The sequence below is a fragment of the Lolium rigidum genome, chromosome 5 (genome assembly GCF_022539505.1).
Source record: "Lolium rigidum isolate FL_2022 chromosome 5, APGP_CSIRO_Lrig_0.1, whole genome shotgun sequence".
Taxonomy (NCBI): Eukaryota; Viridiplantae; Streptophyta; class Magnoliopsida; order Poales; family Poaceae; genus Lolium; species Lolium rigidum.
Genome location: NC_061512.1, coordinates 159529110 through 159552641, shown reverse-complemented (window position 1 = coordinate 159552641; position 23532 = coordinate 159529110). Strand labels below are relative to the sequence as shown.

Sequence of the window (23532 nt, the reverse complement as noted above, 5' to 3'; positions counted from 1 at the left end):
CAGAAACCAGCCTATATATATGTGGTAGTCGGCTACGGAAGCCCAGCACGCCAAGGTCCACCCCATCCCTGCCTTCGCGCTCTTTTCCCCTTCCCTTCGCCTAGAGCCTTCTAGAACCTTCCGTTCCACCCGGAGCCATCGCCATGGCCGCCGCCTCCTCCTCCTCCTCCTCCGACCGTTTCCCCCTCGTCTACGAGACCCTCCTTCTGTCCTTCAAGCCGCGGGTCTTCCCCAACTACTTGGTCGAGGTCGACGCGAGGCGCACCGACCCGGCCGCGCACATCTTCGAGGCGGCGGTCGACGGCGACATCCCTAAGATGAAGAGTAAGTCCACGCGACGCCTCGCGGGTAGGTTTCGCTGCTCCTGGATCTGCATCTGATGCGGTTTCTGGTTGCTGATTTGTGCGTGCAGGGCTGGCGAAGCAGAGGAAAAGGGAGGGCAAAAGCGTGGAGGTGGTGGAGGAGATCACGGGCTATCGGGGCAGCAGGAGCCTCGGGGCGCTCCATGTGGCGGCCTTCTGCGGGAAGCACAAGATGTGCAAGTTCCTCATCAAGGATCTCCGCCTCGACGTCAACGCGGCCGCTGAGTATGGTAATTAATTTACCCGTCCCTTGTTGAATTGAATTGTTGGCGGGGGTTGTTGTTGATCCAGTTTAGTTGTACGAAATCGTATCACGTGATTTGGGGTGCGAAATTGCTCCAGCCTGCTCAGCTTTTGTTTACTTTCGCAATTCTGCAAATGCTGCTATGCTAGCGCTACTTGAGTTACGCCACTCTGTGTTTTCCGATCGAGGCTGCCAATAATTGTACTCAGTTAATTGCAAATAGGAAGTAGTGATGCTGAAGGTGTGCCTTATTAATTGGGGTCACGGTATATGATCGTTTGTTCCTTCTATGCTGATGGGACGTCATTGACAAGTCTATTGTGTTTTTTACTGTTTTTGTTTTAAGCAGGGAGATACTTGTGTTTACGTCACAAAAGTTCCACGGATAGTTGGTTTCTTGAAAATGGACCTGTAAAATAGGAACATTCGAGGTACATGAAACTAGAGACCAATGATGGAAGTGTGAGTGAATTAATGTTCTTGGGCTTCGTTTTATTTTTATGCATGACTCACTTGTGGTACCTGCTCGTGCCACTTTCTAGTATGTATTTTGCAGGTTCAGTCGCTCTTGCTTACGTATCCCTCTTTTGGTCGGAAGAAAGAACGGGTGGTCATTTTGACAAAGTTTTTTTATCATATCTTGTGCTCTTGCTAGGTTTATCACCTCTGCTGTGTGCAATATACGGTATTGCGCCTAAAAGAATTGTGGAGCTTCTACTTGATCGTGGTGCTAATCCAGACATACCATGCACAGAAGGGTTTACTGCGCTCCATGTTCTTGCAACAATTAAAGGTTCTCTCTGCCTATATATTTGTTTCCAACTTTTGTATTTGTATCTTTAATTAGGATTATCCTGCCAAACCTTATCTGTCATATTTGATCCAAAACTGGTTGCAGTGTCTCTGCACAGATACAATTTTTTCGAAAATACTATGAAATCTAGTTTTTTATCTATTGTATCCTTCATGTTAATGTGACACAGTGAGTGTTTTCATGTAGTTTTTCCAGATCTCTTTGGAGTAGCAGATATATTGTTATCCAGAGGGGCCAATGTTGACTCTATGAGCTCAGAAGGAACACCACTACATTTTGCTGCTCAGTGTGGAAATGTGGAAATGATGAAAGTACTGTTGAAGTATACGCCAAATGTATTGATTTCCTTCTTTCCATCTCTTCTACGCTCTCTTTCTGGTAATGTTTGGTATAGTTTATACAGTCTTATATCATGATAAAGAGAAGTCGTGGCCAAAAGGTATTTACCTCAAGGAACTATCCCAACCCTGCATACTTGGCGGAATATATATGCTATTTTTACCTCCTTGACCAAACTAAGCTAGGTCTCTCTTTTGTTTGCTGGCTCTAGTCTTGTGTCTTTTATGTTCTTTTCTTGTTTTACCATTCATCATTTGTGCATGGGTCTTTTGTTCTTCCCTTGCTTAAAATGTTTTGGATTCTTGATGAATGCCAGATCGGGATCCGACCAAGTTCCAGTTTAATCCACTGTCCATGTTGATGGGGCTCACTTCTCCCGATCTAGCCCACATAACTGCTTAGTTGATATTCTGACTTCTGAGTGCTGATGCTGGGTAGTTGCAACTTTGCACACAACTTACTGGGATGCTAGCAAATATCAATCGGTGGCGATAACTGATAACGGCAACATATGACCTTCCTTAAGTTACCTTGATTCTTTTGCAGTGCTCTTAGATCCTTCATTTGATGGATGTAGTGGTAATAATTACATGAGGGCCTTTGCTACTGAACACTGGAATATCTTTCCAAAAAGATATTGGGTGCATACTCTTATGTCCAATGATTCATTTGGAAAAGCAAAGATGATTAAAGCACATGATTTCCTTTTGCACCTATAGTTTTGTCTGGAAAAATAACTAAAGTACATCAAACGGTGGTTTTAGTAATTTCTGTATTTGGTCTGCTAATGATTGCACAATAAAGAGCTGATAGTTTATTGTTCTTCATTGACTACCGTGTTATTATTTCTCTGCAAGTAATGTGATGTTTGTCTTTTCTCCAGCCTAACACAGTTGTGCGACTATTCTATGCACCACTTACAATGGCTCTCTTCGCTTCTTCATTGAAATGTGTTGAACTACTTATTAAGGTGCAGTGACTTGTCCCTTTAAGATCTACTTACAGTAGAGATATTTTGCCAAAAGGACCTGCTTTTTTCTTGTCATGTCATTCCTATTATGAGACAACTTGCAGCATATTACAAAACACCATCTTCACAATTCTGTGGTAAATATTTATGAGACAAGTTTAAGCATATTACAATAGCTGGTAATACTATCAAATTTCCGTGGTAATATTTACTATTTCAGGCTGGTGCTGATGTCAATGCTGGTAACCCTGCAACTCCATTAACATTAGCTGCAACGGATGGCTTAGCTGACTGCATCAATTGCTTGTTGGAAGCTCATGCTGATCCCAATATTCCTGACGAAGTGAGTTTTTTTGTGATTCTACTTAGGGTATTAGTTGTAACTCTAATTGAGCTTCTGAGCTAGCTGTGTGTTGTACTTGCAAAACACTTCGTGATGTGTTTGTGATGAGTCGCTTACTGTAACATCTGATTATCTCTACATTTCGTAGATTATATTATATATTGTACTATCTAATAGAATGAGTAAATGTAAGCTATTTGATAAACGTGCATAACTGATGCCATATCTTGCTATTTGGGTTTGTAAATTGTTAGGGTTGAAATATAATTGTTTGTAACTAGCTTATTTTATGCAGAGTTTCCCTTCTGTTTATATGGAAATTTTGTATCTGTGTTACTTTAAAAAAAATATTAAGAAAACATCAAAGGTTATTTCTTTGAAAGAGATAACTGTTAGCATGTTTAAGTGTTCAGTGCTGCCCTGCTGAAGATGGATCAGTAAGATGTTAAATTCACAAACTAAAGCATAGTGAAACTCAGTCGTAGTAAGTGGAATTCTTTCTATCTCAGATCATTTTATGGTTAAATATGCCACCCTGAAGTACTGTGTGCGCTCTCGTCAAATAATGATCTATCATGATGTACTGAAGTTCACATCATCTGTGCTTTCACAGAAATGAGAAGCGCAAAGGAATTAAACATTCATGCACATGTTTATCTTTGCACATGTCCTGGATTTGTTGGGAACCTGGGAACAATTATATTGTAGACCGCTTCATATTCTACTATGCTTTAGTGCATGCGTTGCATAATCTCCCATACTTCCTTATATTTTGGATGTTATGGACATTCTTGAATGTAATTCCTTTGCTGCATTCTCTATTTTGTGCCATTCCCTAAACTCTCCCGTGCTTATTCTAAAACTGATCCTTGTGATTGTTAACAGATTGGTAGAATGCCAGTGGAATTAGCTGCAATCCATGGATGGAGGGAATGTGTTGAGATTCTCTTTCCTGTCACATCCCGTGTAGCTAGATTCGCAGACTGGAGCGTTGATGGAATAATGCAACAGTGCTCAGAAGTATGAATAAAATATTTCATATTCTACTTATTGTTCCAGTTAGGTTGATGCCATTAGTTTTACGCAGATCAAGCAAAAAAAAACTGAAATTAGCTTTCCTTGAGGTATTTGTCACTGCCATGCATTCTATTATATTTGAGTTTCATTTACACACTTTGTTTAGGGTAATCTTCATAAAAGTGAGGAACCTGCTTTCAAAGCGCTAGGGGATACTGCATTTAAGAGAAAGGCTTATACTCATGCAGCGGCTCTATACACCAAGGTAAAATTCGTTTGATCAGATCGGTGGCTGCATATTAGTAGTACAATAAATACTTGGTTAACTTATGACATATTGAAATTACCAATGAATCAAATCACATAATCATTTTGTCAACAGTGCTACAGATCTGGGCGTTCTACTTGGAAACAAACAAATTTTATTAACAAAATTTGAGGTCCCAAATTTTTTATTTAGAAATATTTGTACATGTAGATATCAGATTGTTGAGAATTTGCTTTCTATCATATATTTTTTTAATATTTACATAAGTATTTATAGGACAAGAAGTGTTAGCTAGTGTTGTCATTTTGTGGGATACCATTTGATGGCTCCAGGGAATGGAGACTGGCCCTAAGGATTCAACCTTGTATGCAAAGAGGAGCCTTTGCTGGCTGCGTATGGGTGAGAAAGAAAAAGCTTTGGATGATGCCCATACCTGCAAATGTATGATTCTTGATGGATCAAATTGCTTCCCTGAGCAAGGAGCAGCTCTAATACCGACGGAGGTACGAGCATTTTATGTTCCATAATGTATTGTTTTACCTGGCCATGCATTAATGCTTATGTGCTTAGGACTATGGCCAAGCATCTGAAGCTCTTATATCTAGCTTGAAGTTGGATTCTGGAAGCGGCCTGGTTGATGAAGTATCTGGGTAATCTCTGCTATCTGCTTGCCAATGTTTGGTTGGATAGCTCCAAGTTGTTATTTTAATATAAATCATTATTTTCAATCAATTAATAGAAAATATAATCACTTGGGACATCATCATGTTGTTTCTCCCATGCCCATTGTCGGTTCTGTGATGTTAAACCTTCATCTTCCTTTTTGCCCTTTGTTTTGGTTTTCAGATTACATGTCACCAAACGTAGAAGAAGATTATTCAGAGGAATCTGTTTTCTTATTCTTGATTTCTGCTGAACTTTTGATTAATGTCCAGTGATTTAAATTGTACTACTCGGAGTACTATATATATGCTACTATTATTCTATTAACTTGGCATTAGAACTTGCAGGGAGGAGGATAAGTGAATAAAGGTTAGTTACTGCCCGGACATGTGAAGCGTCCACTGAAGTTGTGAGGCGTTGTGTTTTGTTCGATCTTGCACGTTGTACTGTATAGCCTGTTGATACTCTGGTGAACAAAACAACGTAAGCGTGGAGATGTAAGTACCTATAGATAGCACAAACGAGTAGCTGGATTGTAGATGATGCCAACATGTTACATATGGTACTGAGCTGTGAAACTGAACCATGTACCATAGTTGCTTACTTGGGGTATAACTGCGAATTTGGGACAATAACTACACCACTATTGCAATTGAGATTGTTGGGAGTTTAAACATGTTGAAAGTCTTTTGTTTGTTAAAAGCTGCGACTGAGATTATTGGAATTTCAAATCTGTATATATATTGTGTATCTTTTTGCTGAAAATTGCGATGAACAATACATGAAGTTAGTTTATATGTTGAAAGGTGTGTCAGGTTGCATCTTCAATTTCTGAAAGTCCCATCAGTTTTCTTTGATTTTTGGAAAGTTCCTGACAGATCTTGTAGTGGGTATCTGCAAATTGCAATACCTATACACCACTAAAAAACTATGTGTGCCGACTTTGTTTCTTGCTCATGTTCCGTTGTTGTCCCAGGGTTAATAGTTCTTGCTGGTTTGGCTATCTAGTTTCTGATTTTGTCCAGCCAAAAATATTTGCTGACCGATGCTCACCGATATAGATATCCGCTCAAGGGACGACTCGGGAATTTATGATTGCTATCTAATCCAACAAATAAAAAGTACAGACCTAATTTTGCTTTGATTATATCGTTTACTGAAATAGTATATATGATCCGACGAGCATACAGTTTTTCACCGTACCAAACGACCAAATACTCGTAATTAATCAATCAAAACTAAGAAAAATGAGGAACCACAGTTATAAGAAGCTGCAAATTAAGATGAAATAATGCCCTAGCTATGACGTCTACTCGAAGGCCCACTGGTTCTCCTGTCGGACATTGGCCTCCTCCTCGGGCGTGAAGTCGTTCTCGACGTTGAACATGTCGCGAACCTGCTCAACCGTCATGTCCTTCATCATGTTGGCGACCGTCTGGCAGCTGAGCTCCAGGATCCCCTTGATGTCGAGGTAGTTGGCGGCGAGGATGATATCGAAAAGGGTGGCCCGGTCCACTTTGATGAAGTCGGCGTCGAAGCTCTTAAGGTCCTGCTCAGCGCCAGCGGCGACGACGTGCTTGTTGCAGTACTCGATGACCTTGGCGAGGATGATGGACTTGACATTGGGGAGCGGGATCAAGTTTTCGGCGCAGCCGTCCTCGATCATGTGCTGTATGGTCGACGACAAGGCCGCCGCCTCGTGCGTGACCTCGAAGATCTCGCCGTCGGAGCTCTTCAGCGTGACCGTCTTGCTCTTGTTGACGGTGGCCTCGTCGGCGTTGCTCTTGTCGACCACGACCTCAGCGACGCTGCTCTTCTCAACCAAGACCTCGTCGACGTCGCTCTTCACAACCTCGTCGACCTTGTTTCCGTCGGCCATAGTTCCTGCTTGATCTCTCGTGGAAGCTCTACGTCGGGTTTTTTTGGAGAGCTCGATTCTCAGGCTTGGTGCTTGGATTGATTTGATGCAGGGCAGCGGATATCAGCCATATTTAAAGTCTCAGAGAAGGCAAGAAGGGGCCGACTCGGGTCGGGTCTGGATATTCGAGTTTCAGAGTTTGGATCGGTCTCCTCTTGCCAGACATGGATTCAGTAGTACACGTACGTTATGATCGATGCATCAGGCGGGTTCTGCATAATTTACCGGTTAAGTGGATGAATCCGCGATAGATTTGATTTCCTTGACCATAACTTGTACTGGTACACAATATCGACGATCACGCATACATGGTTGAAATTCAATCGTCGCGCCACGAGTAACTGAGTATATTATGCATGGTCTCCGACTACTACTGCTATTTGTTGCTGCGTGCCCCGGCGAAGAAGGCGAGGGCGCCGACGAGCGGCGCGTTGGTGTAGGTGGACGGCTCCGCCTGCGCGTAGTTGTCGCGGCTGTCGGAGTACGCGTCGCTGTAGTCAGGCCCGCCGACGACGGCGCCGACGAGCACGTTGCGGTCCGGCTCCGACGAGTGCAGGTACTGGAAGCCGTCGTCGCAGCCGATGCGGCCCGGGTGGTCGCGCACCGACGGCATGGACGCGCCGCGGTGGTGCACGCGCTGCGGGTACCGCGCCCCGAACCCCACCATGTACGACATCCCGGCCGGGTTCGCGCCCAGGATGTAGTCCACCTGCTTCTTGGCGAGCGAGACGAGAGCGGCCGGCGCGACCGCCCCGGAGCCGCAGGAGGCCGCGCCGGCGGCGGCGCCGAGGTACTTGGCGTAGGCGAGGAGGAGGAAGGTGGTGGAGGTCACGTACTGCATGTTGCTGTCGCCGTCCTTGAACAGCAGCCCGCCCGGCGTGTACTCCCCTGGCCGGCGCCGGCGCCCGGGACGAGGGAGCAGATGTAGTGGTCGGCGTGCGACTTGTACGTGCTCAGGCCGTCCACCCTGTTCTGCAAGAACACCTTGGAGAGGAGGACCTTTGTGGCGACGCGCTTATCGTCCCAGCTGACGGTGTAGTCGTCCTGCTCTCCGCCGAGGTTGGGTCCGTTGGCGCGGATGTACGACATGTACTCGCCATCTGAGGACGGCGACGGCGACGACGCCAGGTGCAGCCACGCCGCCGCCCAGAGCAGCTCGTCCTGCGCATTCATTTATTCTCGCCGTTAAGTCTCCGACCAGAGTCATCGGCGGCGGAAAAAAAATCAAACCAATACGTACATTGTATCCGGAGTATGAGCGGTAGAAACCGGACACCACGGAGCCGAGCGAGTCGCTGTAGGAGCCCCTGTACCGGTCCGCGAAATCAAACACCTGCCGCGCGGCGGCGAGCAGCCTGGACGAGTAGGCCGGGTCGCGGCGGCGGAACACGAGGGAGGCGGCGGCAAGCGCCGCGGCGGTCTCGCCGGCGACGTCGGACCCGGGGCTCTGCGTCGTCACCTTGTAGGCCGCCCGAGGCGTGTTCATGTCCTCCGGCCGCTCCCAGCACGCGTGGTCCCGGCCCGCGTCCGCGACCTGCACCCACAGGGCTCCCGGCGTCGCGGTCGCCGCCTTGAGCAGGTAGTCGGCGCCCCAGCGCACGGCCGCCTCGGCTTCGCCGCGAGAGGTAGATGGTGTGGCGTCGCCGACGAACTCGACGACGCTCCAGGAGAGCATGGTGACGGTGAAGGCCATGGGCAAGCCGAACTTGACGTTGTCGCCGGCGTCGTAGTACCCTCCCACCAGGTCCACCTGTTCGACCGAATGCCACGACGGACAGACAGACAGACATGCACGTAAATACGTAGTACTCTCTTTAACGCTCGACATGCAAATGCGTGTACGTACATTGGAGGCAGATCCGTCGGAGAGGGCGGAGTCGGCGCGCCACCCGACGCGCTGGCCCGGCGGCAGCTTCCCGGAGCGCTGCGCCTCGAAGAAGAGCACCGCCTTGTCGAGGGCGTCCGCGTAGTTGAACGCGGCGGCGTGGCGCGCGCCGGCGATCAGGAAGAGGACGGCGACCGCGATGGAGACGGACAGGTTACAGGCTCTGGTGGAGGACATCATGCCTGGATGTGTACGTGCTCTACTACTGTGCTACTACTAACTGCTACGGTACGAGATCAATGGCCAATGGCTGATTATATAGTGGCGGATTGGACTCCATGACTCCATGAGATCGAGGCGAAGACATGGAATGAAGAAGGTGAATCGGCAGTTTGTTCCTCCGAGATTGGAAGCAACCGAAAAGACTGGCGTTTGTCGTGGACTCGAATGGCAGGGAATCGCACGTCGTCAGCTACAATCCATCGCCATTCCCCACGGCGGACCGATCCGTCAATACAGGCGAACTTTTACTACTAATCCGTTTTATTTATGGGACAGGATTCACACGAACACGCTACGTAATGCTCGCCTTGATTTGGTGCCTGCATTCTAATTTCTAAAAGTATGTCATCTGGTTTCCACTTTTAAGGTGACAGTGCAGGGCGGCGCAGTTTCTGCCGGCGTGAATCCAGAGCCTGGCCGGCCGGCCGGCCTTTCAGATGCGCGCACGGGATTAATGGCGCACTGCCGCAGATGCCGACGCAGCTCGTCGTCGCCGGTGCCGCGATAACTGAACTTGGTTCAAATGGATTGCGTTCACCGGAGTGACTCTGCCCTCTGCTTAATTTGCTCGTGTTAACTAGCTTTCCGTGTGCGGCCGTCGTCGCTAATAACGGCCGCCGTTTGACTCGCGGGCATTCGGGAGCAAAGATGTGCTTTCAGGGACACCACACGCATGTTTTTCAGGAACACTAAACGTGCACGTGCAACGGATGCACATGCACTGTGCGTGCAGAATCGAGAGGCGCTTGAAGAAATGCTATGCGTGAATTATGTCTATTTTTCAAAAAACTTCGGGGTGGCCTTTCTACCTCCCGTACACGAGAACACTAGGTTTTGTTGTGTGAGAATCTGTTTCAGATTGTAGGAACTCGATGAACCTCAATGGAACTTGACAGCACCGATCTCAAAGCATGAAACCTGATATGCATGGGACGAAATCACTTCTGGCTTACATTACCTAACTGATTTTGCACAACAAAGATGTGTTATCAAACTATGTGCAACTTCTTGGCTTACACGCATGTATTTTATTTGGAAAATGATTCAATCTCCAGGGGGATAACGCACTCTGCAACCCCCGGTTCGGTAACCGTCCAGGGCCACGCGTTATGGGTGGGCCCCCACCACGACTACCTTGTTCGTTTTCTCTCTCCGCAACACCGCGTCCATGGAAACTGAGAAAGCCACGCCGCCGCGCCCCAGCCACGGCACCGCGCTCCGCCGCTGCGCCCCATCCACGGTGCCGTGCTCCGCCGCCGCCGCGCCTAAACCGAGAAAGCCACGCCGCCGCGCCCTAGCCACGGCACCGCGCTCCGCCGCTGCGCCCCATCCACGGCGCCGCGCTCCGCCGCCGCGCCTTAGCTTCGCCTTCCCTGCGAGCGGCTGCCGTCTCCCCCGATCTCCTCCTACTGCAGGTCTGCAACAGCTATGTCGCGTCCAAGTCGGCGCACACGGCGATGCTCCCCTGCGCGCGGTCGTCGGCTCCCCTGACGCCCCCCACGTGCAACCCTCGGAGGTCGACGACGCTGCTGTGTTGCCCATTTTTGGGATGCTACTAGTGGCTGTCACTAGTGCTATCAGCCGAGGGCGTCAATGCTACAAGCGGTCGTCGCCGATGCTACCAATGCTGCCTCCATCTCGCGTTCCTCGGCTTCCTCAGGAGTTTTGCTGCCTTAGGCCTGCGGCGTTGCTACCTGCGGAGGTCGGTTTTGCTATTTTAAGGTGTCCGACATTGCTATCGGCGGAGGGTGGATTTTTGCTACCATAGGCATAGGGCGTTGCTACTAGCAGCTTGTGGCGTTGCTGTCCTGGACGGACGGAGTTGCTGCAACCTCGGACGGCGTTGCTGCCGGCTTCAGGCGATGTCTCCGTTGATGTCCTACAGGATTTGCAGCATATGAATAAAAAAATTGCTACAATTTATTTGCGGTTTTGCTACATATGCGTAATATGTTTGCTACGTGGTCTCCGGCGAGCTCAGCCTTTTTATTTTCTTTTTCTGAACGAACCGTTTTTTGCTTCAGTCATTTGCTGCCGGGGGTGTTTTTTTGCTGCCGGAGATGTTTTTTTGCTACATGCAAATCTAACCGTCAAAATGATTGATCCGACGGCTGGGGACCCGGGGGCTGGGGAATCAGATCCCCCGGGGGACGCCCAGCAGTTTCCATTTTATTTTTGTTTTTTACACCTCAAAAAATATGACTAATCAATAGTGCACTTACATAATTATTAAGTTGCACGTTTCGTAACGCCATTGTTGTGCACTTTCAGAAATGCGCAACTACCTCGTCAAGAAAAGTGCTAGCAACACGCTTGTATTTTCTTCCTTTTCTATTTGGCTATTTGTAGGTTGCGCTTTTTCGTCACACCATAGTTACGCTTTTATAGAAATGAGAAACTACCTCATAAATGTGCTTATTTTGTCTAGTTATTTATGGGTTGCTCATTTGGCCACATCATAGCTGCACTTTCTTTTGAAATGATAGACTACCTCATCAATAAAAGTATGGCCGGCGCGCTTTTCTTTTTTGTCTAGTTATATGTAGATTGCTCATTTGGCCACACCATTGTGTTTGGGAGAACTAAAAATTATGTAGTACAATATATCTTTGCACCAAAGCATAGATCAAAACTCTAAAGTAATCTTATAAGTAATTAGTAAGTGTTATAATTGTCAACCCATATTTTTTGGCCGCCGCAACTGACAACATAATAAATTTCTACAAGCGACATATTGTTGGTTTGTTCATTTTCTTTCACACTGATTTATAGGGATGAAAATATGCTCTTATGTTTCTACATTTACAAAATATGTAAAGGAGGATGCGTTTTTTTTATCTTGAACTTGGAAAAGTAGTAACGAAATTTCCCATTTGATATAAGCGACCATAAGTTAAGCCGAGATCTTGTTTTTGAAATGGATTGAAATACACTTGATTTTTTTTTATCATGAAACGAAGTAGCGGTACTGATATATTTACATGAATTTCTTTGCATGCTGGTTTGTATTTTGTCAAACTCCAAGTTAATCATCTGATCCAATAACAAAGAAAATTAACAGGCAATGGTTGTGCACAATGTATTGTGATATTAGCTATCCAATCCACGATTCCTCTTCTGCGAATCAACGAGAGGCAAGTTGCGTGACTATTATACTGCTAACGGTGTGTTTTGAGTTTTATCAAAATAACATGCCAGACTTTTTAAAGGTGGTTCAAAATTGCAGATGGTGACATTAAAATCAAGGTCATGAATTCTTCATATATTTTTTTCAAAAGTGAGATCAGGATTGGTGAATTTGTTTCAATAGTGGAGTATTTTTTTTATGTGATGTGCTCCGGTGCTTTCTGAAAATTTTATTTGCACAACTTTCAAAGCAAGATCAAAGGCTGTGGTTAGGAGGAGTGGGTCTTGGGAAGTGGGCAGTTATACGCTTTGGTGATCACAGCCATCCGTCTGCTTTGGGAAACGTGCAAAAAAAGTATTGGAAAGCACAGGTTATAAATAAACTTCATGAGACACCCCTAGTGATGCCCTCGCATTTGCGAGGGCCATTGTGCTAGTTAACTTTAAGACGGCCTTCTTGTAATATGCAAAATGTCCTAGAGTCAGCTAATATATTGATGAAATGTAACTCAAATCAACACAAATACAAGATATAAGTTGACCTCCACTTTGTCACAAGTTCACAACTCCAAATTATATTATTATACCAAGGATAGATCGTTGAAGCTCCAAACGTACACGGTTGGAGAAAGTCTTCATTTTATTTCGGTAGAAAAAAAAGATAACCAAGAAAGTAATCTAAAATAAATATTGTCTCTCATCATGGTGTCATCTCTAAACCCCATTGGTATATATACTATAAATAAGATCAGTCAATCCATCAACGGTCACCAACATTTGTACACGCTCAACTGCTCCACGGTCTCGATGTAGCAGAATGTTTTCGTTGTGGCGGAGTGGTTGTTTTCTCCGGCATCGATGACGATCGCTCTCCCCTGGTTTTTGGCGTTGATCTCCACCACACCGTGACGCGCCTTTCTTGTGTTGCCGCTAGGCACGTGACTGAACACGAAATTACTTGCACCAAGCGTCATGACGTGCTTCCCGCCATGAGCAAAGTGCGGCCCCGCGAGACAATGGCGCTGGTGGCACCATCGCGAGGACGCCGCCTGGAGCGGTAGTCTACGCACCTGCAAGATGTACCAGCAGCTCCACTTAGGGTTTCCGGGCACGCCCTCCATGACCCACACATCCGTCCTGACAAGGTCTTCCGCGGCGTCGTGGGTGAAAGCGATTCCTAGCCTGTCGTGCACCTCCGTAAGGCCCCAGCTGCCTTGTCTAGAGAGTATAGTCGGCAACGGCCCAACGGATGCGAAGCTCTCGTGGTCGAGGTCGAACGAAATGACCCTTGCATCCGTGCCCTCCACCGCCAGGTACATGTAGCCGTCGGTGCTCACGATGCCGGCGTCGAGGTCGCATCTCGCGCCGCGGTAAACCGTAGGGACCTCCCGCCAGGATGCCTCCCCGAGAGTGAACACCAATACCCGGTCCAAGTTTTGCGGAACGTGCACGACCTTGTACCGCCCGGTTGCGGGGTGGTACGTGAAGCTGTATGTCCGGTGCCACTTGCGGTTACCACCGGCGTGCGACGGCGGTGGCAACGGCGGGATAGGCAGCGTCTCTCCGGTGACCGGGTTGGCCAGCGTGATGGCGCCGCCGGGCTCTCGGTCGTCGCACAGGCAGATGATCGAGGCCGTTGCAGGTGCCAAGCATGGTCATGCCCTTGAAGCCAGCCGCCATGACACAGGTCCACAGCTCCCTGGGGCGCCCTGCTGCAGACAGGTCTTCGTAAACGAACGCGGTGTCCGCGGTGGCGACGATCGTCTTGATGCGGCGCTTCCGCAGGTCGGTGGCCGTGCGCGTGTCGGCGGTGTGGCGCCAGTTCCGGCAGACGAGGCGGAGCCGGCGGCGAGTGTTGGGCGGGAGGCGGCTCAGGATTTCCGCGTGCGAGGGCGTCCGGCTCCAAGGCCATGCCGCAGCTTCCCGTGCCCTATCGTCTCCTGGCCCAAGTGCTTGCGGTTCGTAAGGTTTTCCGATATCCTGTGCGTCTTAACCCGATGCCGATCCCCTTCTTGGCTGTCAAGTTGGCTCTGATTTTCATGGATCGGAACTCGGAGGTTATATTTTCTCCAACGCTTTGATGACGTGATCGTCTCACCGGGGACTAATCAGAAGGAAAACGCTTGTTGTCAGCCGACCGATCCGGGGGAAAGATCGGTCGTGCTGTTTCAGCGCGGCCCGCCCCGTGTTCGTACAGACCCATTAGCTCATAAACACTTCCTGCTGTGATTTTAGTCCATGCAAGTAAAGTAGTCAGCGCAGTCCATGCAAGCAAAGCAGCCAGCGCCATTGCCATTCTAGCTTCGTCATGCCGCACGTAGAGATGTTGTATACGTTTGTTAGTTTTGTAACAATTGCGTATACAATTTATAAAGAAAGCACGTCATAGATGTTGTAATGTTTACCTGGACGTTTACCATAAATTGTTTTGTTGTAATCGCCTATAATTTTTGGTAAAATAGTTGGTGATTTTTATTGTAATTAAATATATAGAAAATGTGTTATTGTTTAACCAATTTTTTCATAGTCACGAACACATGTTTTTTTGTTGTTATAGCTTTTGATTTTTTATTGTAATTGTTGTCAATTTTTGTTGTAAACCAACATGTAGAAAAGTAGTTGTTAATTATCCACTTTTTATAACATTTACATTTTAAAATTTTGTTGTGAATATTTTGTTGTAATAGTATATATTTTTTGTAAGCGGGGTGAGGATCTTGTTGTAATACTTGTTATGACTCAGATCCGTCGTCGGGTGGCATTTTTGTTGTAAATATTGAGGATGTCAGATCAAAGGGATATAACTTTTCAGTTTAACTGGGGAAGAGAAGGACTGCGGGTTGAGTTTCCAAAAAATAGGGGGCAAAATGTAAAAGTTACATTACGGTTGATTCTGGAGGTCGGATCTCGATCGGACAGAGCGGAGGACAACCGATTTTTCTCTCTTTTTCAGTCAGCCGACGCTCAGCGTCGCCCTAATCAGAAACGGGGTTGTACACGGTCTGCACATAGGTTTCCTTTCCTTGAGGTTTTGCTTCTTCCTTTGATGAGATCCCAGCGGGTGATAGGTTACCCCAAAAGAAGTTCTGATTCTTCCTAATTTGATGCCACCCCATAGACAGCATGATGGCTTTTCTAATGGTCTGTAGTAATCGACGAAGAAAATGGCAACTATTCCAACTCCCAAGAGACAAGAGTAGACACCGGTGCCAGATGTGCTGGGGTATCAGGTCCAACATCCACACTACGACCGTCGACATATCAGTCCAAGTCCAGTAAAGCGGCCGCATCTTATCACAAATCGACCAGTCAAGCCATATACGGATGCCTATATATCCTCTGAAACTCTGAAGCATATCATCAAGAGAAAGGGAAGATAAGCAAGCAGCAGACGACATGAGGAGGAACACTCTCCTCGCACTCGTGTCCTGGATCATGCTGCTGGCTCTCTTCATCACAACCACCACCGCTTCACTGCGTAAGCCACGAAATCAGTTCTTTCCTAATGTTGTGAAGCTTTCTTGGGAAGCTTGTTTGTTGGATTGACAATCATGTTCCTCTGCTGTTGGCAAGTCCACATCACCTTCATGGCTTTTAATCTGTTTTCTGAACTTCGCCTTGCACTCTGTGTTTTGTTTCAGCATGCCAGTGCTGCTGGATTGTGGAGCAACCGACAAGGACCTGCGGCCATGCCTGCTGCGGCGACAACTGCTGCCCGCCTGCTCCACCACCACCATACGCGCCCTGAAAAAATGATGATGGTCATGCGTGTTCATCAGTAATACTTAGTATATAATAAGCATAAAGAAAAGAGATGAGTTCTGAGGGAATGATGTTGTACTGCTCACCAGCTCTTCCTTGAGCATGTAACGATCCCTATTACTTTCTCTCTTGGCTCCTTCAGAATGACTGTTTCATTTAGGTGCTGCATCAAGACTATTCCAGCACTGACTTGTCCTCTAAACCATTACTTTGCACATAGACATTTCATTAATAAATTAATCTTGACATAAATTACTAGGGTTTTTCATTGTCTAATCTCACAATAATCTAAGACCGTCCTCACCTAAATCTGATCATCTAGAAGTCACGAATACAGGCTATTTCACAAAGGCACCCTTAACGTGCCCCACTCAACACACCAGTTTCAACTTCAGGCAGAGCCCATCATTCTAAGGTACATCAACACCCACAAAGTTAAAATCGACACCCCACAGAAGACCCCACAGCAACCTCGTCCACAAGATGCAACTGCAGAGCTCTTACTATCATCGATGGCGACAAGAAAGCGGCATTCACCAACGGATGGATCAAGGTACGTGATCATCCCATGCCCATCGAAGTCACAGCTCTTTGGATCCTGTTTCTGCCTCTGGTAATAGCTGTTGAAAGCAAAGGAAACGTTTTCCTTCTGCCCAATGCCATAGCACGACCCTCCGTAGTAGAGAGTGGTGCAGTCCGCGGTGTCGCAGGCCAGCTTTAAGTGATTCGAAGCCTCTTCGAGGCTCCGAGCGGGGTTTGCGACGCACCATCGGGATGGGAGATACGGAACCTCTTTAGCATTCTTCAGCACTGGATTGCCTAGCCCGAGATTCAATGGGTACTTGGCCTGTCCATCAAATGAGAAGATCCCCCAGTGCCGCTCGAAGTTTCCAGGTAGTACACTCTTTTCCTCCTCGTCAAGAAGGCCGAAAAGATAGACATCGGCCGGAGGTATACCAGGACGGAGTGGAGTTCCTTTGTTGCTCATAATACGGTTGATGAGTCCTTGGTTGAATGCCCTTGCTGCAGTCAAGTTTGCGCTTGGTGCTCCCTGAGTTGGCCAACCCACCTCACCAATTGCAATGGGTAGTTGCCCATAGCCGATTTTACTCAAAGCAGAAATTAGTGTGTCGAAGTTGCCATCGAAAGCATTGTAGTACACGTTTGCGCCATCTACCAGTGGATGAGTTGATCCTTCAAAGAAGGCATAATCTTGTGGAAAGTCAGAGTTCTGGTAAAGACTGAGGAAAGGGTAGATATTGACGACGAACGGAGCTCCGTTGGAACTGAGATAACTGGCAATCTGGGTCATTATCTGAGTCAGTTCAGTCCTGAATGCTCCTTGGGATGGAACAGAACCCTCATAGGCGTCAGCGTTGCATGGGACTACTAGCTTCACGTAGCTAGCAAGATTAGCCTTCACCAGTGATTGCTGAATGTTGGTCATCGCTGGAATAATGTATGACTGGAATTGACCCTGGTAGCTTGTCAGAAATGGTTCGTTTCCCACAGCAATATATCTGCAATAAATAAAAAGATTTATTGCTCATCCACACAATAAAGAATTCACAAATAGGTAATTGCCAAACAGATATGTCTCTTTATAAGGTTAAAAAGCAAAAAAGGGGCCACGCAAGACCACACAGACCTTATCTATTATTATTGCGCATGAAAATTTGTTAAGAGGAAATTAAAAGCACGGAGAATAGCGCATAAAAGTAACTATAACACCCAGCACGGATTTGGTAGACATGGGTGCATGTGGACCCTTTATGAATAGTAAAATCAGAAAATTACTAAATAAAATAAAAATATACGGTATAATCTATCATCTATGCATGTAGAGAATGTATGCCGTACATGCATGTCAAGTTTGTAACTAAAATACAGTAGTACTACTCTCTACTACGGAGGGTACATGTATGTGGTACTTGGTTTGTAACTTGTGCAAAAAATACAAACAAGTAACGAGACAAGGACCAGATTTTTACTGTGCCAAACAAAATACAGCGTTCCCTTTTTTTTTGTGTGTGTAGGCAACATACGATCGTGTCTTTTCTTTCAAATTTACATGAGTAAGTATCAAGGTAATATGTACGTTGCGTGATTTATTTCAAAATTTCCTAAAAATTTCACATACCATTTTGAGATTTTTTGAAAATCAGGTCCACCTAGACACAGGTGGCCATGTTCTCCTGGCTATTTTTGCTATATAAGACCATCATAACTTGACTGCAAACATTACTAACCTAAACTAGCAAATCCCCTGAACCCAAGCATGTGATGAGTGAATAATGAACAGTGTCCCAGGACAGAAATTGGACAATACAAATTTCTTGAAGGCACTCGACGTTGAATTTATGATGACTTTTTCACACTATTGCCATGATAGCAGCAGATAGAGATTATTAACAGAAAGCTAAGTACAGTTCTTTCGGGATTCCACAGTTTATAACTGAACTACATATGACACTGTGTGGCATTGCGCTCCTTAAGCTAATTTTTTGAAGTATGATATAAAAAAGAACTAGTCTTAAACAGGATAATGAGGATTAGCAACCCTATAATTAAACTACTAAATCTAAAACTCATATCAAACACGATGACTTCAAGAACATCAATAAATATAATCCAAGCAATCCCTCTTGATGACGAACAACTCGACTATCATGTAGCTGCTGAGCATTGAGTTATCATCATTGTATTTTAAAGGGACCTCCAAGTACAAACTCCCCGTCGTGTGTACAAATCACACATCTGATCACATTTTGAACATCTGGAAGATATGGATTCTGTTATACCAACAAAGAGTTTATGTATCATGGCTATTATCAAATACAATAAACTCATGGAAGGTGATTCAGTGGCTGCAAAGCGTCAGCAGCTAAAGGGTCCTTGTTTGTGTTCCAACAAGTGGTTTTTGGGTAATAGCCTGCCTTAGTAAGCACTTAAAGTCTAAATGTACATTACAATCAATCAATCAACAATAATAAACTGAAATTTTCCATTAATTTACTACTAATGGGCAGTACTACATTTTCAAGAGAAGCCTCTATCAATTATAGAAGACAGCTTTTAGTAAACAAGAATCGCTATGCATCTAATTGCAAGATGAAGCAACATTTGGTTAGAGCAGCACATCTGCAATGCAATTGAAGTTATCAGCTCATGAGCAAATGGAATCAAGGCGGCACCAGATTCCCCTTTCCACTAACGATAAAGAGATCCCGTTTCCAACAGATATAACCTTAAATAGTGAACGCACAGTGCCTGCATTGGCCACTCAATCAACAAGAATCCCCAAGCAAGAATCAGCACCAGTGATGCTAGCTAAGATGCTTCGCAGCAGCAAGAGATCTCGAGGGAAACCAACTCACCGGATGTCGACGCCACCGCGGCCGACGTACTGCGACACGTTCTGCGAGACCCACGCGTCGGCGGCGGCCGGCGACCCCGCGACGCTGGCGAGCTCCCCGTTGGTGAGCCCGACCATGACCTGGATGCCGCTGCGCGCGAGCGCGCGGAGCACGCCGGCGTCGGCGTCGAAGAGCTTGACCTTCCCGATCCGGTTCTCCCGCAGGAGGTCCACCACCACCTGCGGCGGCGCGCGGTGCGACGACAGCGTGCCCCAGTTCACCCCCACGGCCGCCTCGGCCGCGGCGGCGCATGACAGCGTTAAGAGGATGGCCAGGAGCGCCGCGCGGGCGGCCATCGGCGGGCCTGGATGAATCCGCGCGGTGTTTATCTGTCTGCGAGTGGGTTCTTGGATGGAAGAGGGGAGATTTGGGAGCTGGTGGTTGGGAGCAGGACGAAGATGGTGAGCGTGCTGATGCTCTCTGCCGACTAGCTAGCAGAGTGTGGGGGTGAAGCTTGGAGAGTGGAAAAGGAGGATTACTCACAGGAAAAGAGTGGAGAAGGGCAAATCGGTAAATATTGGTTGTAAGAAACGAGGGTCAGTAGTGCAGCCGTGGCAGGAATCAGAGGAGTGCTCTGCAACGGATAGAAAGGCAATGAGCCGTTGGATTGAAGGATCGAGGAAAAAAGTGAAAAAAGAATCCGATTTGTCTCTTCCCTTTTGCCATTACACTAGCCGGTTGCAAAAACGTAATACGGAGAGCAGACAAGAACTACATTTGAGGATCAGTGATCCTTAGCTATTAGCGCGATAAAAGTAAATTCAATGAAGTTTCCTATGTCTATTTTTTTATAATATAAAGGAAATATATTAGTATCAAAAGATATCAATTACACTCAGCTTCTGCAACAACGCAACACCCTAATGGCAGTACGGATGCACACATCCATAAAAAGATAAAAGAAAACTAAGAAAGAAAAGTCCCGCTATAGTATCTCAGGCCTACCAACAGTAATACATCCACCCCTAGATTAACACCTGAAATACAGACTCGTTAAAAGCGACGCCTACAAGAAGAGAACAGTGCACTAGCGCCGTAGTCGCTCGATCAAAGATCTTAGGTTTTCACCCTGAAGATAGTTTCCGCTCTCAAAACAATACCTCTAACAAAGTAACAAGGTCATTGCCAGGCAAAACCAGTTAAGGTCGGACCTTGAACTTTCACCCTGAAAGGTAGGACTCTGAAACCGCCCTCACTTTCATACCACTGCTGCGAATCCCGGAACACCAAGAAAATTCCTCAACATCGCGGAGACTTGAACCTTCTTTAGCTAATCCCCCAATCCCACCTTCATGAAATTCTCTGCTTCTGACTTCACCATGCACCAAAGTCTTTTGATGTCAACACATAACAGAGCTTCGCGCCGCTCCCTCCGGAACCAAACGGTCGGAATAAAAGAATGGGTGCGCGCGACCAAATACCACCCGATCCTGTGAACTCCAGACAACAGATGCACTGTTTCATTCGCTGTCGGAGCCTTCCGGAACTCATCACTCCGGCTAGATGAAGAAAGATCGACATCCGGAACGTTTTCATCTTCGCGAAAGAAGAACCCTAGGACCACCACCATGAAAGCTGGAACGGCCGGCCCCCACGCTACCGCCATGGCTGGGAACCGCGGTCCATCTTCCTCCTCCAACTCGGCCGGTGGAGGTCAGCAGCGATCCCGCTGCCGCCCTTTCCTCGCCGAGTTCCGCCACAGCACTGCGTCTCTCGCCATGATCTAAGTGAAGTACCCGAAGGCCACCACCACCAGACCCGCCATCCACTGTCGCCGCCCATGGAAGACCCCACCTCCGCGCGAAGGGGAGTCCATGGACGCGCCACCACCGTCCCTGCCTTTGGCAGCCGGACGCGACCGCCACCGCCGACCCCGACGGCGACGGTGGCCAGGAGGAGGAAGATGGGCCGCCTCTTCTTGGGTTCGAGTCGTCGCCCGGAGCCGCCTCGTGCGAGACGACCCGGGGCGAAGGTGGGAAGGAAGAAGAGGAGATGGGAGGGGGCGGTGGTGGAGGGAGGGAAGGGCGCCGGCGATGCGGGAAGGGTGAAGGGTGGAGGGGTGGCGGCTAGGTCCTCCTATGTCTAATGGACCAACCTATATAAGAAAAAGGAACGAACGCAACTAAGGGTCAACTATTTAGAGATAACCATTTAGAGCACCTTCAAGGCAGAGCACTTGTTTGAATGTTACGGGTGGGGAAAAGTCCTACAAAAATTGTCAAGTCCAAGCTCCAGCGATGATACAAGAGCTTCGACGTAAATTAAAATACTACAGAAGAAAAAGGTATGATGGTAAAATCAGATAACACGTGAAAAATAAGATGGGGCTCCCTACGCCAACTTTCGCATCGATGCAAAGACTCTTGCGTGGGATGTTACCGGATTTGTAACTAACTATCATGATTTGAACCCTAGCACCCGGTGGTAGTGGCTCCGCTAGAGATGGCCTTAGATGCTTCCATCAATTTTAGTTTTTTTCCAAAACTTAAGACAATGATACCTACCCGAATGGTAGCAGTACTGCGGTAGTTGGTAGTGGTCATTTTAGAATGAACATGCACCATATCATCTTTACCTACCCACCTAGTATTACCTACTGATAATTAACTGCCCAAAGCGATGTAAGGCATCCACTCTCATTCTCGTCGTGTCTATATATACAAAAGTAAGATTACACTTCATAGCATTTCCAAGAGTAACAATTAGCAACTAGGTATCCTTGTTGAAATTTTAGGAAGAAACGATAGATGAGAGTGAGAGGCATCAAGAAAGAAGGTACTACTCAGCATGGGTAGTTTTCATCTGTGCGGCGATCATCTGGTAGTCGTAGGAGGTGAACTAGAAAATATAGGAGCAGAATAGTTTGGAGCCACCTGTAACCTGGTAGGAGTCTCAAAAGCCACTACTGGACTACCAGGCGGAAACCTGCACCCGCAAGTCTTCAATCATGCGTTTGTTAGATTTCTGAGAGCTTTTTACTAATAATGGAAACATTTGTCAGTGTCTGCATCCCAAGATAATATCGAATATTTTAGTTGTTTATAAAACAACCGTTGATAACAAATGATATGGAAAGGTAGTGTAACACTGAAATTGCACCCTCAGCTACCATCCGCGCACGCGACAGTCTTCGTCCCCATGACATTCATTTTCTTAGGAATTGAGGTGTTGGAATTAAAGAATAAGAGTTTACTTAGCAAATGGTTGTTTAAACTTATGAATGAGCAAGGTGTGTGTGGCAAGAACTCCTACAAAATAAGTATTTAAAATCGAAAACCTTATCCCAGGTTTCAGCAAGACCGACGGACTCTCCATTTTGGAAAGGGTCGATGAATGTCGAAGATGATTTTTTTATAAGAGGATCGATGGAGATAGGAAATGGACAGAATACACGTTTTTTTGGAAGATTCTTGGCTAGGGGAGAGGCCGCTTGGTGATCAATACCCATCGTTATACCTTATAGCTAATCATCCTAACGTGACGGTGGCTCATGTTATGGCCTCAATTCCGTTAGACATTGGGTTTAGGAGGTATTTATCGGGGGATCAATGGGATAGATGGGTTAATCTAGTCTGCAAGGTTTAGATGATTAACCAAGTTTTCATAAACTAAATTATCGCAACTGCAACTATTAATTACCAATTTGCATACCTTGAGGTTTCGGAATCCGAGGCCTTCAAGTTCAACCGTAGACGTAGAAGCAAACCGGTACTTAAGCATCGATCGAATGAGAAGTAGGTTTTAGAGCTTGGTACTCCCATCATTTAGGAGAACTTGTTTCTATTTTATGGATCCGGGCTCACTGACGAGGGAGCTCCCCGGCAATTCCCACCATGAGGGGCCTAGGGTTGACGGAATCCTGCAAGTTAGCACGAGACATCGGATACCAAACGAACAGAAGGCGAGATTTTACCCAGGTTCGGGGCCCTCGATGAGGTAAAACCCTTACTCATGCTTGTCTGATCTTGATTTATAGATGGAAAAGGTTACAATGGGGCAGCCAATAGGCTACGTTGTGGTGAACTCGCCAGAAGGCAAGGTTTCTAGGGTTTGGTGTATGCGGGATTTGCAGGATGATTTCGATGTCCCCCGACAGGCCTTCTTCTGGCCTTCATATAGGAGGCCAGGTCCCGAGAGTCCTGCTTGGATCGGACTATGTTACAATGAGATATAATCTAATCTT

At 46.7% G+C, this 23532-nt stretch overlaps 2 protein-coding genes and 1 pseudogene across 2 annotated transcripts; 1 reads left to right on the top strand and 2 right to left on the bottom strand.

Moving 5' to 3' along the window:
* Nucleotides 1–3725: 3725 nt before the first annotated feature.
* On the bottom strand, nt 3726–9000 carry LOC124656606 (annotated as a pseudogene).
* A 6504-nt stretch (nt 9001–15504) lies between these two features.
* On the top strand, nt 15505–16077 carry LOC124652604. The gene is made up of 2 exons (XM_047191640.1): nt 15505–15649; nt 15813–16077. The coding sequence occupies exons 1-2, from the start codon at nt 15568–15570 to the stop codon at nt 15917–15919; spliced, it is 189 nt and encodes a 62-aa protein (XP_047047596.1). The 5' UTR covers nt 15505–15567; the 3' UTR covers nt 15920–16077.
* On the bottom strand, nt 15999–19645 carry LOC124656605 (glucan endo-1,3-beta-glucosidase 5-like). The gene is made up of 2 exons (XM_047195318.1): nt 19311–19645; nt 15999–17453 (listed from the first exon to the last, which is right to left on the bottom strand). Exons 1-2 carry the CDS (start codon nt 19643–19645, stop codon nt 16325–16327), a joined length of 1464 nt encoding a protein of 487 aa, XP_047051274.1. The 3' UTR covers nt 15999–16324.
* Nucleotides 19646–23532: the final 3887 nt, after the last annotated feature.

Excerpts from the sequence above, each read along its gene's own strand:
- LOC124652604 (XM_047191640.1), top strand. The coding sequence starts at position 15,568 with ATGAGGAGGAACACTCTCCTCGCACTCGTGTCCTGGATCATGCTGCTG. Across the intron at positions 15,650-15,812 it reads AACCACCACCGCTTCACTGC|CATGCCAGTGCTGCTGGATT; the intron begins GTAAGCCACGAA and ends GTTTTGTTTCAG.
- LOC124656605 (XM_047195318.1), bottom strand. The coding sequence starts at position 19,645 with ATGGCCGCCCGCGCGGCGCTCCTGGCCATCCTCTTAACGCTGTCATGC. Across the intron at positions 17,454-19,310 it reads CGCGGTGGCGTCGACATCCG|ATATATTGCTGTGGGAAACG; the intron begins GTGAGTTGGTTT and ends TATTTATTGCAG.